Here is a 14965-nt window from a genome sequence, read left to right on the forward strand (position 1 = left end):
GAGAAATAAGGAAAGTGTGTCTCTAATACTTTGTATGGCCTAAGCCTTGCATTTTTTGATTTTGTAAGAGCAGCCATATGTGCTTTGAAGTTAAATGTTCCCACTTTGTTACTTGTTGTGGATTATATCCACTTAAACTGATCTGTAAACATTTAATGCCTCAACATTCATTCTTTTCATGCTGGTCTTCTGCAAAACTTCTTGTTCTCAAAATTATACCACATTAAAGAGGGAATATCACAGTAAAGAATGCTGAAAAAAGAAAAAAGCTTGTATTTATGAGAAACATGCAAATTTAAAAATAATAAGCAAAAGGTCAAAGACAAACCAAAATACATATGTATGAAACTGAAGGACTGCCATGAGAACAGTAAATCACATGCTTTTTTAAGAGTATGAACCAAATAAATGTCATCATGAAAGACATCTTTATTTGAACTAGAATTGAACTGTAACTCGTAAATACCACTTCTTAACAAAAATGGCATTTTGAATTTCTTTGTAGAAAAGATTTTGGATTCTCCTGTTCTATTAGGCAGCCAAACAGACAACAAACCATGTTTCAATTTGTGAGGACTGGCATGATCACCTTCTAGTACTTGAGTCCTCATAAACCAGAGCTGGGAAGGCTCTGGATGATCAGATCGCCATCAACAGATCCCTATTACTTAACAGAAATAATCTACTTCATGAAAATATACTTATTTACCTAAGTTGAAAAAGTTATGGAAGAAATCTGCATAAAAACCCAGATTCCAATATTGAATTTGAGGCAAATTAGTCATCATTTTTAACTTCAGTATTTTCAATTTCTGTTTATTTTAACAACACCTGAAGCGGTCAAAACTAAACATTTTTGAAGTATATAATTTCAAAGCTACCAATGCAAGCAATGAGTGAAGCATTCATAAAAGTAAACCGAGCTGAAACAGTTTCCCCCAAAAGCAAGGACTGTGCAGAAAAAGCACAATTTGGAGCACTAAGTACTTCTACAAGACTCATCCTCAAGACATCAAGTATACTTCATCCCTCGGGCTGAAAATAGTGTACAGGCATTGTATCTGTCATAGTCCAGGAACTTATACCAAAGTTTCTGGTCTGTTGACACAGCAAATACCACAACAATGACAATGTTAATGTTATGCTTCCATTCTACCTCTTCCGAAGTCACATTTCATTCTTTGGAAGATGTTTATCAAGGCATACTTATCTTCAATAATGCACAACCGTAGCTTATTACGGTTCAGCAACAGAGTCAGAAGGTATGTTGTATATATTAAGATTCAGGAAAAAAACCACATTTGGATCAGTAGGCTTGTTGCACATTCCCCCTTAAGCTTCTTCAAAGACAAAATGTGATTGTTTTCAAAACAAGGATGGAAAAAACATACATGAAAGAGTTAAGAACACTTAAGATTTTGAAATGGTAAACAACTAAACTGAACCTTGCCCTAAGTTCTTACTTTAATCTAACAAACCCAGCCAGCCAGCATGTTCCCTACAGAAATAACTGCTGAGTAGCTTCAGGAAATTTGAGTAAGGACATTCTTATCTAACATCATAATTTGTAGGGAAGTTCACTTTAATGCTGCTTCTGCAGTCTTAGTGGAAGGACATTAAAGCACATGAAGATTGTTTGTCAGCATGGAAGTTGAATTTATTTTTTGAAGTCACAACACCACTTGGAGTTCACTGTGGGAAAGTTTTTACAGTGTTGCTGCCCTCCAACGCCACAACATATACAGTAGGTATGTTTATAGTAAGCAGACAGACTAAGAAACCAAACAAAAGATAATCAAATGGTTTGTACAGAAATGGTTGAGCTTAACTAGACTGGAAAGACACAGGCAGATGTGAGCCAAGTACACAAAATAAGCATAACATATACTGTTGCTGTAGCCACCCAAGAATTCTCTATGCTTGCATCTACTTTAACCCTGTGTTACATATAATTTCTCCAAGAAAGGAGAACGTAATGCAAGCCACTGACCGTGGAATTTCTCTGGTCTAAGTTCTCTAAAACCTTTATTAGGCAGTAACATTTCCCATGCTAAATTCTTCTGGGCAAGACTTGAGTGTCCAAGTTCTTTGTACTGAAGATCCTATGTCACTTCTGGTAAAAGCTAAAGAGGTAATTCTTGTCCTGGCTGAATTCCAGTGATGAAAAATTATGTTCTCCTTGATAAAAAAAATCCTTTGTTATTTCTCCAGGGTACAACCTCTTTGTATGCTTTCTACCTAAAATGAAGTGCTGAATTTCCTGGGATGTTTAAAAGAGTTGCTTTGTCACACCTAAAATTGGCTACAATTCAGTGACAAATCAAACTGTATCAGAAGCATCATAAAAAAAAATATATAGGCAGGTCAGGTAAGAATATGCAGGGGTTTAATTCATCATTGTTCCTTTACATAACTTAGATTTTCTATCCAAAAACTGTGTTTGTCTACAACCTAAAAAGCTTAACGAGAGGAAAAAAAGAAAAGGAAAAAAAAGAAGCAGGTTTAATTCCGTTACCCAGCAAGCTTCTTTTCCTGCCACTACATATATTTCACAATATTCAATTACTTTTTGAGACATAACTAAAGGGAAGGTGAGGATGTCCCATTTATGAAGCTTACTAAATTTGCAACATGCAGAAGTTTATTGACGGCTATTAATAAGATAGTTGAGGGATTTTTATTATATTCTAAAATAGCTAAAGAATGACAAAGAAAGTTCAAAGTAACAACATGACCAAAGATTACTTGTATTTGTCTAGACTCCTAGCTCTGAAACTTTTCCCTTCAAATGGCAATACAAAAGGATTTCTTCTTTCCTACATTGCAAATGCAACTTCAAGGCATGAGGACTTAAATAAAGGATAGTCTCTACATCAGTTTAGATAAGAGTCAATAAGGGCTAAGAAAACCACATTTTTATAATGTATTTAAAATTAGCTTATATTAGTATTCGATGTATGAAAGGCAAATTTATCACAATCAAAACAACTTTTTTTTTTTTAAACATTTACCTATGCATGACTAGAATCTAAAGAACTTAACAATAAAATGTTTGATAGGGATAATCAGGAATGCTGCAAGGCAAATGGAAAAATTCTTTTATTACTCATGAGAAACAAAAATATTAGCAAAGTAATGCAACAGTCTTACTTCTCATGTAGAAAATGTTTTTACTACTACTAACAAATATCTGAAGCTTCCATATTACAGTCTGTTAAGTTTGACCTCTCTGCTTAGTAGAGAAATCATAAGATTATTTCCCAAAAATTTTCACAATATTTTTAACAATGATAAAAAATCTCAGCCACTGATGTAAGCATATCATAAAAAGTGAAAACACATTCAGTATGTGACCTTAAAAATACATGACCTTTGAAGGAGAGGAAATTTAGAATGTATCAAAGAAGTAGAAGCCCAAAAGATAGGGTAAAAATAAATCAACAGTTTATAACCGGTCATTGTGATCCAGCAAGCCTATACTGGAACAGTGAAGGCTTAGCAACTGGAAGATGCTAAGCTTTTCTCACCTTTATGTAAAGCACCTATATAGATATTTGCAGATTCTGGAATAAACCCACATTCTCCATATATACTTACTTGAAATAAGAATAGCTTCCTAAAATTTCAGAGACTCTTACCGAGAAAAATCCTTGTATAACAACTTGTCCAAAATTCCCAGGATCAGGTCTGTGCCCATCATTGCAAGAAAAATGTACAGAAGCACACATTCTTTGCTAGACTAGCAATCTTGATTCACCATTTATTCCTTGACACACAAGTAAAACTAAAAAAAAAACCCCAAGGAAATTTTGAAAAGCCTTTTAAAAACAACTGTTCTTTATATTAGGCAGTTCAAAGTAAAAGTCATTCTGTATTTCCTTTCCTAACTTTCCTCCACTACTGAAGTATTCTTTTGGGGCAAGGGTCTTCTGTATCTATCTGAGGTGGGATGACTTATAAATTAAGTTTCTCAAACAGTCTGCAAATGCGGCTAGCAATTAAAAGATAGCTAGATGCTCCTATGGCAATATACATGCTTACAAATAATAGCAGTCACATCTTACACTCAAACCTTACAGATTCTGAAGTGCTGCCATTGTTTAGTAACTTTTTTTTTTTCATTTTTAATAATTACTATTCTTTAAGTACAAAACTCTACTTAAAACTTCCTGACCCTTCAAGAACCCATTGGAGGCCGTAATCCATAGCAGGAAAATAATGTTCAACAGCAAACGCTTGTAGAACTCTCTTTTACAGCCTCAAGTCCCCTTTGTTGGGTAACCCCCAACAAGTCTTACCAGGCAATCAAAGCCTCTCACTAGCGACTTGTTTAATTACCATCCCTGGAGAAGAGACTTGAAAAACTGATTTATGTGTCACGGTAGCCAATTTGTTATCCAAGAGAGCTCCTATATCAGTGGAGGATCATCACAGTTTAATAACCATCCATTATCAAAACAACATGATTGCAAACTGGAATTTCAATTAGAAAAAGAAATAAAAAACAAATAAAATTAGAGATAAGTAAGCAGGCAGATCAACACCAATATAAAAATGCTGGATATAAAGAGATTCTTTGTCAGCATCAATTGGAACAATTTGTAAAATGGCCATGAGCAAGCTTCCCCTTAAATCAGCTTTAAAAGCTCAAGGTATTACAACTATCTGCTCATAAAATCCAGGTATTTATACAGCCCAAATATCCAAAATCTGCAAGTGACTGCTTGCACGTTTGTTTCAGACACCTGCATAGCACTTTCGCAAATTGGAGTTGACTGCTAATGAAAAGCTTTCTGAAGATCCTCTCTCCCCACTTTACAAAACTACAGTTCCTGAAAAATGTATTCATCTAAGTCTGGAAGTCCTAGAAATTGATCTTGTATTACTCTATAAAAGATAAGGAGCTCCAAGGAGCAGTAACATGCACCAAGACTAACATTTTCACTAATCTCCACGTTCAGTTTGGAGAAAGCAGTCAGGCAGCTCCCAGATTGTCTCAACATCAAGACTTCTTTCTCTCTCAGAAGTAAAGCAAGCAAGCAATTTGCATTTAGAATGCTAACAGGCACCAAAACAGCAAGAGAAACGCCAAGAAGCACACAAAAAAGTTAACGTTCTGTCTTATCATTTATGTTTTTACTGAAGAGAACTTAGCCATCAATGCAAAACATTGAGTGTAATAGGCAAGATTTTTTAATGCTGTCATATCACTCTGGACTGACAATAGTGTAGGAAGACTAAGGATTATTTGGTAACTGATTAAAATGACAACATAAAAATAAATCACTTTATTTTTAAAAAAACAAAGCTGAAGTATTTCATTAGAAACTAGCTCTCACACCCCTCCTATCAGCTGCCCTCTCTCTCAAACACAACTGAGCTCTCAACCTGTGAGAATAAGCAGAAAATAGAAAAAAGAGAAAAAAACTCTTTCATAAAATAAAAGTTATCTTAATAAAATTAAATCATTATGAGGATATTAATCCTAATCAAATAGGTTAAAGATTTGGTGGTACAGGGGAAAGGGTTAAAAAAGACAAAACAACACAACACAAAAATATACAATGGCATATAGCTACAGAGAGAAGGAACTTCACTATGACCTTAGAATCATCACTGACTAATACCACAGAAAATACAACCAAGGGAATAAAGTCTTATTGTAACAGTAGCTTTAAATTAAAATATAACTTAAATTCATCTAAGATGTCTAGGTCCAAAATACTTGATTAACTGCTCAGGGACAACACATAGATCAAGCCCCACATATTAAATTTGTACACGCAAACATCAAAGATTAACACAGAATTGCATCAATCTTAGCTAGCAATTTTTTCATCTCCCCTTATAAAAATATATTTACTGCTTCACTGTATTTACCTCTTGCGTGACACCAGCCCAAAAACATAGAGAATGTGTTCAAATCCCAAGAAAAGCTTGAAAATAGATTTGATTTTACAGAAGTGTTTACAAAAGTGGTTTAGTCTGTCCTGGTTTCAGCTGGTATAGAGTTAATTTGCTTTCTGGTAGCTGGTATAGTGTTATGTTTTGGATTTAGTATGAGAATAATGCTGATAACACACTGACGTTTTCAGTTGTTGCTAAGTAGTGTTTAGACTAAGGCAAGGATCTTTCGGCTTCTCATGCCCAGTCAGCAAGAAGGCTGGAGGGACACAAGAATTTGGGAGGGGACACAGCCAGGACAGCTGACCCAAACTGGCCAAAGGGCTATTCCATACCATGTGACATCATGCCCAGTATATAAACTGGCGGGAGTTGGCCTGCAGGGAGGCAGATCGTTGCTCAGGGACTAACTAGGCATCAGTCGGCAAGTGGTGAGCAACTGCATTGTGTATCACTTGTTTTGTATATTCCAATTCTTTTATTATTATTATTATTATTGTCATATTATTATCATTATTATTTTCTTCCTTTCTGTCCTGTTAAACTGTCTATCTCAACCCACGGGTTTTATTTTTTTTTCCGATTCTCTCCCCCATCCCACTGGGTGGGGAGGGAGGGAGTGAGCGGCTGCGCAGTGCTTAGCTGCTGGCTGGGGTTAAACCATGACAGAGTCTAAAAAAAATTTTTAATACAGATTAAAGTCCTCCTAGCTGTAAATATGGAAAGCTTTGGGGAGGTATCTTCTACATTTTTTCTGAGATCCAATAAATACTAGTTCTGAAGTTATCGAGCTGTCCAAGAAAGTACTCCTCCTCATACCATCCCCACAGTAGGTTCTCTTTCAGAAACTTTAGTTTTGATATATCGAAGTCAGGACAAATCTCAGCATTGTAGCAAAAGTACCATATTCACAAACATATTCTAAAGCCAAGGCCACACACAAACATAGGCCAAAAGTACTGCAGAAACTTCCACAAAGGTAGATTCTTTCCTCAGCAAAGCAAATTTGCAAAGACACACTATTCCTTCCATAAGTAAGAGCCACAGAGCTGGTCTAAAGATTCTAATTACTAAAAGGGAAGGAAAAAGGTTAACACACTGAAAAGCCTCCTGAACACTTCCAAAAGGAGGCAAACTGGCAAAAAAAATGTTGAGTTGTATTAATGGCTTGCAAACTCTGTATTCCTTCAAAAAAAATTTAAAAAAAATACAGAAAGCCAAACTCTTCTTTCATTTATACAAGCATAAATTCAAAATAATGTTACCAAGTTACCAAGAAACAGTCTGAATTTCTACCAGAGTAAGACAGTTGGTTTTGAGCAGCAGGTGTTATTATTTTGTTTAATTTATCAGTAACTATATTAAATACAATAAAATTATTATTGCTTAAAAATGAGGCATTTTTAATGTTTTCTTAAGATGACATGTATTTGTAATTAACCTTTCTAAGCTTTAGCAATTCATTTCTAAAAGACTCATTCCTACATGAAGTTTTGTTGACTAAACTCAGATATACAGACTACATTACTACGGAGTTTTCATTTCAAGTCAATAAATAAGTAATGTACTCTGTTTATTTTACCCCAAGATTCCAACTATTGAGACGTGCTTCAAGGTCACTGTCATCCAAAGAAATGGTTTTTTTATGATGATGGTCCTGGAACATAAAAAAAGTCAAACAAAATATCAGAAGAGCTAGCAGATACATAGTCTAAAAAAAAAAAAAAAAAAAAAACCCAAAACCTTCTCATTGACTTGGCCATACTACTCTGTACTTCCTAACAGTGTCGTGATACCTCTGACAGCTTTAATCTAAACAGTTCAGTTACCAGCAGGATACTGTGCTAAGAAAGGAATTCAGAGGATAAATTAGCCTGCCTCCTCACTTTAATGTTGTTCTTTATTTTACTTATTTCCAAAGCAACAGCCTCTTTTACAAAGGGTGAGTTTACTAAACAAAAATGAAAATACTCCATTCTTCAGGCAACATACTTATTCGAGAAATGATCCATCGCCACAGTACCTTTTTGGGGCTAATCCAGAATTCAGAGATCACCTGATCAGCCTCCAAAAAAAAAAAAAAAAAAAAAAAAAAAGGAAACCACAGCAAGGCAGGGGTAGTTACAGTGGGCAAAACTGCAAAAGCAGAGGAAAGAGTTGCTGCTGCCCAGCTCAAGGCTATGGGTCCTCTGCAAAAACAATTTCCAACATTCAGTAAGACTGTAGTTATTGTTGTTCAAGGCTATGTCTTTCAGAAGTTTTTCCTGTAGGATAACAGTAACTACTGATTGTATTTAATGTAACAAACAGGGGAGCTGGTACAGAAAATTTTCCTTAACTGAGACACAACACTATTTAGAAAAATAGAACATTGAAGCATGAATTACTTTGTCTCATGAAGTTTTGTTAGCAAGAGCTTTGTGCATTGGCATGCAAGTACCTCTATTTTAAATCTGTTCATTCATTATGAACATACAGTGAATGGAGCTTTGACTTCAGCTAATCAACGCTTGGTTGAGGCAGATCTTAACGTTTCTTAAAAGACTCCCTGTTCCTCTACCTGCGCCTGAATTATGCCAGAACATCTGTGCGTCACTGACAACAGAACAAGATACTATTTGTTCCAGCCAGCCAAACATTCATCAAACCGTTTGGCAAAGCAAGAGAGGATTATTTCACTTAAAAGCCCTTTTAAAGCTGTAATCACAGTAGAATCCAGTATACGGAGCTGAAGAACTATGAAGCACAGTGATTTGTCTAACATTGCCCTGGAAGCCTGTGGCAGAGCCAGGAACAAAAAAAACCAAAACAAAACAAAACAACAAAAACAAACAAACAAAACCTTTACAGCCCCAAATCCAGGTTTCAACTGAAGGGAATTCTTTTCTTTACAATAACTGTTCCATAAGAAATATTTCTTTAAGTAAAACAAACGGGAAACCAATAAGGAAAAATTTAGTAAATCCAGCATCTGTTTTTATTTTTTATTTTTAATTATGGCATTTCTTTTTAAAATTACATTTGCATATATACAATCAACACACACATAAGTACATCCATACCAACCAGAGCCTAGAGCAGAGACATTCAATTTTTGCCCATAGACCTTTTGTAGCCTGCCATGATAAAGCATCCCCTTGCTAGTCCTCTATTCCAAATGCATAGCAGAACACAAATTTCCTCAGAAAGATAGACCTCAGAAGCAAGCTTCCAGTTTATCCCACTTGCACTTCATGTCCTCGTAAGCTCTTGACTGTGCCCAGTAAGAAGGGTAAGAACAGTCTATATGAATTGCTCAGGTGTCAACAGCCCACTTCCAGCTGCAGTCTCTCTAAACTGTTCCTCTGATACAATAAAAAAATAACTGTGGGCAGACCTACAACGTACATACAGCAAATTCAGTGTTTCATGGAGAAACAAGAGCTATTATAGATGCACTGGCTATGGTGAAGGAACCACAAGAGACAGACCTCTCCAGTAATAAAGACTGGACACTACAAGGCTACAGAACACATTCACAAAGGAAAACAACATACTTGTTGATAACACATATTTGTCAGGAGTAATTGTCAGTTTAAATGCTTGCAATTATACATACAATATCATTAAATATTTTGGACTAAAAGGGTTTTACAGGAAGTCTGTTTAGTGTCCTTCCATCAGCCATAATGCTAGTTGTGGAAAGTTTGATAAAACAAACTATCCAAAATTCACTCTTTCAGAGGTCAACCATCATTAAACAGAGCCAAAGACATCTATGCAGCTTTCTTTAATCTACTATTGCAAAATACAAGATGATGTCAATACAGTCAGTTTGCCAAGCCTAGGGAAAACAGTGCAGCAGACATTAAACACACTACACTAAACAGAGGTCAACCATTCGGATGAATTGAGAGCATCCTACAAGAAATTCTTTTCCCCTGCACTTGCAGAGGGCAGATTTTGATGAGCTTTAGTCCTTCCTATCACTCCTTCCCAAATATCTGCACTTGTACACAGGGAGCATGACTCATGCAATTAGAAACAACAGCTTTATGGGGATATACAAAAACAATTCATTGAAACTAGAGCAAGTTTTATGACAAAAAGGAGAAGCATCTTACAGACAGTGGTGTGGCTAGGTTATCTTCATCTGTCCGGTGAGGAGGACTCATAGAATGTGATCTTAATACTGGCTTCTCATTGTACTTGAATCTTTCCCTGTTATTAACAAAAAGATTAAGCAGAAAGAAAAGAATTCATTTTCAACAACTTGTGGCACACACAGGATGTTAATCTTAAAATAAAATCTTTTAAAATATACAAGAGAAAATAATTGTCAAGTTGTAAAGATCAAAAATAGTAGAATAAGAAATAATTCTTATTAAAGGCATGTTAAAGGCAAACAAAAGCCTTCGGCATTCCATTAAAAAAACAACACCCAAAAAACCCCCCACCAGCAAAAACACCAGAAAGATCATGTACATCACAGTATATTAAAAGGTGTTCTTTGCATTCCTGTTACCGCATGACCCAACATCTCCCAACAGATTTTAGAATAAATCCAAGGCTGATCTAGGAGAACGTTTTTGAAACAAAACTGCTAAGCATATGAGACAGCATAGGATAAAGTTCAGCAACTCAAAGAAAGGAATTAAGGTGATGGTTGGCCACAGCATAGGGGACAAGACTTTTAAGACCAAAAAAATAGGAGGTTAAATAAAGGTATATCGTCATATAACATACAAACCTGAAGACAAGGGCAAGAACTGCACATACAGCTCAATAGAAAAGCAATGACTTGAAAGGCCAGGGTGGAGAGTAACATGTCAAAGAAACAAGTCATAAGGATTGTATTAGTTGCATTTCATTTCAGCTCTATTTTAGGGACTAAAGTGGTATATATGGGGGGATGGTAAAGAAAGGGCCACAAGACAAGATACAAGTACAGCATGAACAAGTACTCTGTCCGGTAGAAAAAAAAGAGTGGACAGGGATTTTCTGGAAAATTTTTGTCATAAACAAGGAACAAAAGGAAATTAAGAATAGCATATAGGTGAAGATAACCTTCACTGATGCACCTGGTCAACTGACCTTTCTCAACTATAAAACAGTGAAAGAAAAGAACAGCCTGGAAAAAAATAAAATAAAAATTGTAAGATTTTATTAGATAGGTTGATATAGCAAAAGATCCAAAACAGTAGCAAAACACCCTTCAGCATATACTCCAATGTCAAATCCACACGTATTAAAGCAATCAAAAACTCCTGTTAGCCCATTCACCTTCCTATGACTAGCTATAATGTATTAAAACCAAGTCAGACCATTAAAATACCTTTCATTCCTTCCATCCAGCAGCAAATTAGACAGTAAGTTATGCCAAAAAGACACTGAGACAAATTAAGTGTTTATGAACAGAAAGACAACTGTTGCATGTACAATGTAAACTAGTCACTTCTAGGAAGACAAACACAGACAAACTTTTCATAAAGCACACCGCCCCAGCTTTCATCAAAACAGCAGGGAACAGTGAAATATAACAACTGGGAGCATACCTTCCCTTCCAGCACCAATAAATACCAACAACATATATGGATGCAAAATAACAATTACAAAGCAGTAAATAGTTTAGATAAGCAAAGTCTTAGAGGTAAAAAAAAGATCAAAAGAAATATAATAATACAATGACTGTCTCTAGCATTCCAAATCATGCATTTCTTACCGAGATTTCTTTTGACACAAAGTTATCTTTCATTAAAAGGAGACAAATCTTTGCCTGTCAGTAAATCTGCACTTTTATCAGACTTCTTTTCTGAACAATACTCAGGTTACTGAACAATTCAATAAAGTTCCAATTGTTTAAAATGAAAGAAAACAGAATTCATGCCCCTATGATTAAGAGATTAAGGAACATCAATAAATATTCAAACCAACTCAAGTTACCTGTAGTATTCTTAAATCAACAAAATCGGGAAAAAAAGCCTAGATATATGCTTAGTTCTATATTTGCTATTTTGAAATGGAACTGAAAAGGAAGTCCCTTTACTTGATTCCGTAAACAGCATTTGAAAAGACTGTTAAGGATGGACCTCAATTTTGCTCATATCAAGCATATACTACCCGTTCACCCCCTCTTCCAGCCTTCTGCTAACATGATTCAGGCTCCAGAAATCACAAAATTATTTCTTTTTCCTCCCATGACAGGTGAGCGGAGAATGGTCAGAGTCTTGACACCAGCCCTGTGACCTCTTGCTTCAGCCAAAACAGTGAATTAGCATGGGAGAAGGAAGCAATTTGCTGGTAATAAAGGAGATTAGTAAATAATTTCCTACTAGGAACAAAGTAAGGGAAACTCACAGGTTCCTCCTGGTACAGCACAGCTATACGCTAACCTTTAACAATGTTTTTCAGGCATAATCTATAAACATATGGTAGAATTTTCCTATGGGGTCAGAAAGACCAGGTTTCTGTTCAAACCAAACTACACATTCCTAAAACCAATTCTCTCGTGTTTCAAAATAAAGATATACCTTTCTAGCACCAGCTGGCTTGGCCTTATTCATTTACACCCTAGTTTGCAAGTAAGGTTTGTCTATCTACTTTTTATTTAGCCAGATAAAAAACTTCTTACAGAAAAGCCAAAATCTTCATACATAGAAGTATGTATTGCAACATAAAAACAACTATGTAAAAAACTTCTCCATTTGTTTGCTTCTTTTAAAGGAGGGAATCTTGAGATAAATAAACATCAAAAAATTACTCAAACATTTCTCACTGACATTATCTATTTTGCCCTGAGAAAATGTTGTAGTCTGTCTGTAAGAACTGAGTCGCAGTTGGAATGCAAAATTTTTATCCAACTACATATATTGCATGCCTATGGAGACAGTTTTCCTAATACACATGCTGAGTAGCAAGACAAGTCTAATGTAACAAGATCGCCACCTGCTGGCTCTCTCTACAAACTGCAGATTCCAGAAATATTTACATCTTTACCTGCACTGATAGCTCATTCAGAACTGTAAAAACAGACAGGATCTATACGTTGAGCATAGCTAACATCTCAATATAGACACATGTAAATAAGTATTAAATAAGCTATTTCTACAAAACATAACAGCTGAAATATTTACCTTCAATATTTCTTCCTGCATAATTCACACATTTAACATTAAGTTTCTCATCGCTGTGAAGATTAATTTATGTAATCTACAGAGCTACCAAAATTTCTCACTGCCAACACCAGTTCAGATTTCCTTAGACACAGCTCCATGCTTGGTACGAGTACCCATTAGCAGAGCCATGCCCATACAGTTCAGTTTCCCTTCAAGATTTCTTTAAACCAGTAACTTATTCCATCATGTTTACTTGCTTCTGCTGGTATGAAATAGTATGCAATATGGGTCTCCAGAGAATTCACCAGAGCCTTGGGAACCATCTGTTGATCACCAATGTAGGTATTGCTGCAGTCCCACAGGACAAAGAAGAAAAAGTAAATGAAATAAAGCTTCACTACCCCACCCATGACTTTGGGAACTTTTCCAGACCAAGCTGAATCTTAGGTTCAGATACTGAATGGGAAAAGGGGTCAGATTTCCAATATTCTACTATAATCCAGGTAGCAAAGAGAGAAAAAACATGGCAAAGAATACAAGGGACAGAGTAGGCAGAACGGTATCTCAGCCTTCCTCAAAGAGGGACAAGCACCAGTTGGATGCAGAGGGAGGAGTATGCTGCCTCATCCCACTGAAGTAACACCCCAGCTGAGAGAACAAGCAAGGAATTCAGAGGAATTGGGTATATTTTTATGCCGCAAATACGGCCTCGCAGAGATACCTATATGCTAGATTGGGAAAGTTGTGCTGATATTGCTTTATTGCTTCTAATACCCAGAGTGATACTTTATTATGATAGTCCTACTCCCAGCAACCAAGACAATTCTGATCAGATCTATGCCGGCTATCTTGACATGGCTCAACGCTATCTAACACAGATTTAGCTGAGGTCTCAAAAAGCATTTCCAAAGCATAATACATTCCTTATTTTCAAAAGGTCAAACCTAATTTTTTTTAATTGAGGGTATTTGGACAGCTCTTCTCAACAGTTCTTTGTATCACCAAGTCTAAGGCAGTAATATGGTAACAGCTGGCGATTTCCCCACTCTCCACCTTTGTTTCTTACACCGCAAGTCTGCTATCAAAACCACAGGCTCATATCAGACAAAGCATTTGAGTGTAAGTAACCAGAAGACCCCTTAGTATTAACGCTGTAGGACTCAGAAAAAGGAGATGCCTCAGTCCTAAGAGCAACTTTTTAAATGACTGTTACAATTACACAGTTAATGGATACATAAGAGGAAAAGTTTCACAATACTCAGTATCAACGTAAGGTAACTTGCAAGAGTGCCTATCTGTCATCTCTCCAAATCACAGCTGAAAAATTAGAAAACACAAGACTGCACTATGATATATAGCATAAACATCAGTGTGCCTAAAAAATAAAAAGAACAGCTGATAACCACTTATGAAAAAAATAAGTGAACACATAAAAAAAAAGCATTAAACTTCTGAAACAAAACCTGTGAGCATATTTATAATGCAATGAAACCAAACCATATGTTTCATATAGAAGTAGAGCAAACACTTACTTCCTCTTGTACAGAGCCTACTAAGTTTTGAATAATATTCACGCTCTACCTCTAAGAGTGCTTTTTTTCACCAAGGATTTCAGAGAGTTTAAACATTAACTAAATTTCAAAATGAGCAAACAAGTGGCAATTCCATCCATGATTGAAATGCAGCCACATAAAAAAAAAAAATGGAACATAGATCTTGATAATCAGTGCAAAGTCGCACTGCATAAGAAAAACTAGAAAGAAAGTAAATACTTAAGAACAGAATGTAGATTGAACTAAAATTTACCTAAGATTCCCACAAAATAGGACAGGAAAAAAGCCTGTGATTCTCAACAGCATCTAACTGACAAGCTTGGCACACCTTCAATACTGCAGGGACATTTTTCTAAGCCAACAGGAAAAGAAGCCTTAATAACCTGATACATTTCATCCCTTTACCTGCTCTGT

General features: G+C 35.8%; 1 protein-coding gene across 4 annotated transcripts in view; it reads right to left on the reverse strand.

Annotated features, from left to right (window-relative positions):
- Nucleotides 1-14965, reverse strand: part of CEP112 (centrosomal protein 112) — a 175211-nt gene that overhangs the window by 155083 nt on the left and 5163 nt on the right. For 3 of the 4 annotated variants that reach the window (XR_008238246.1, XM_052807763.1, XM_052807765.1), the window contains exons 5-7: nucleotides 10008-10104; nucleotides 7928-7969; nucleotides 7487-7561 (exon numbers count right to left, since the gene is read on the reverse strand). Coding sequence is in view for 3 of the 4 variants with exons in the window: in XM_052807763.1 (XP_052663723.1) it covers nucleotides 7487-7561; nucleotides 7928-7969; nucleotides 10008-10104 (214 nt within the window). In the remaining variant the exon portion in view is untranslated. The remainder of the gene's footprint in view (nucleotides 1-7486; nucleotides 7562-7927; nucleotides 7970-10007; nucleotides 10105-14965) is intronic. The other variant, XM_052807766.1, reaches the window with a different exon arrangement.

Source organism: Harpia harpyja, chromosome 14 (genome assembly GCF_026419915.1).
Source record: "Harpia harpyja isolate bHarHar1 chromosome 14, bHarHar1 primary haplotype, whole genome shotgun sequence".
Classification (NCBI taxonomy): Eukaryota; Metazoa; Chordata; class Aves; order Accipitriformes; family Accipitridae; genus Harpia; species Harpia harpyja.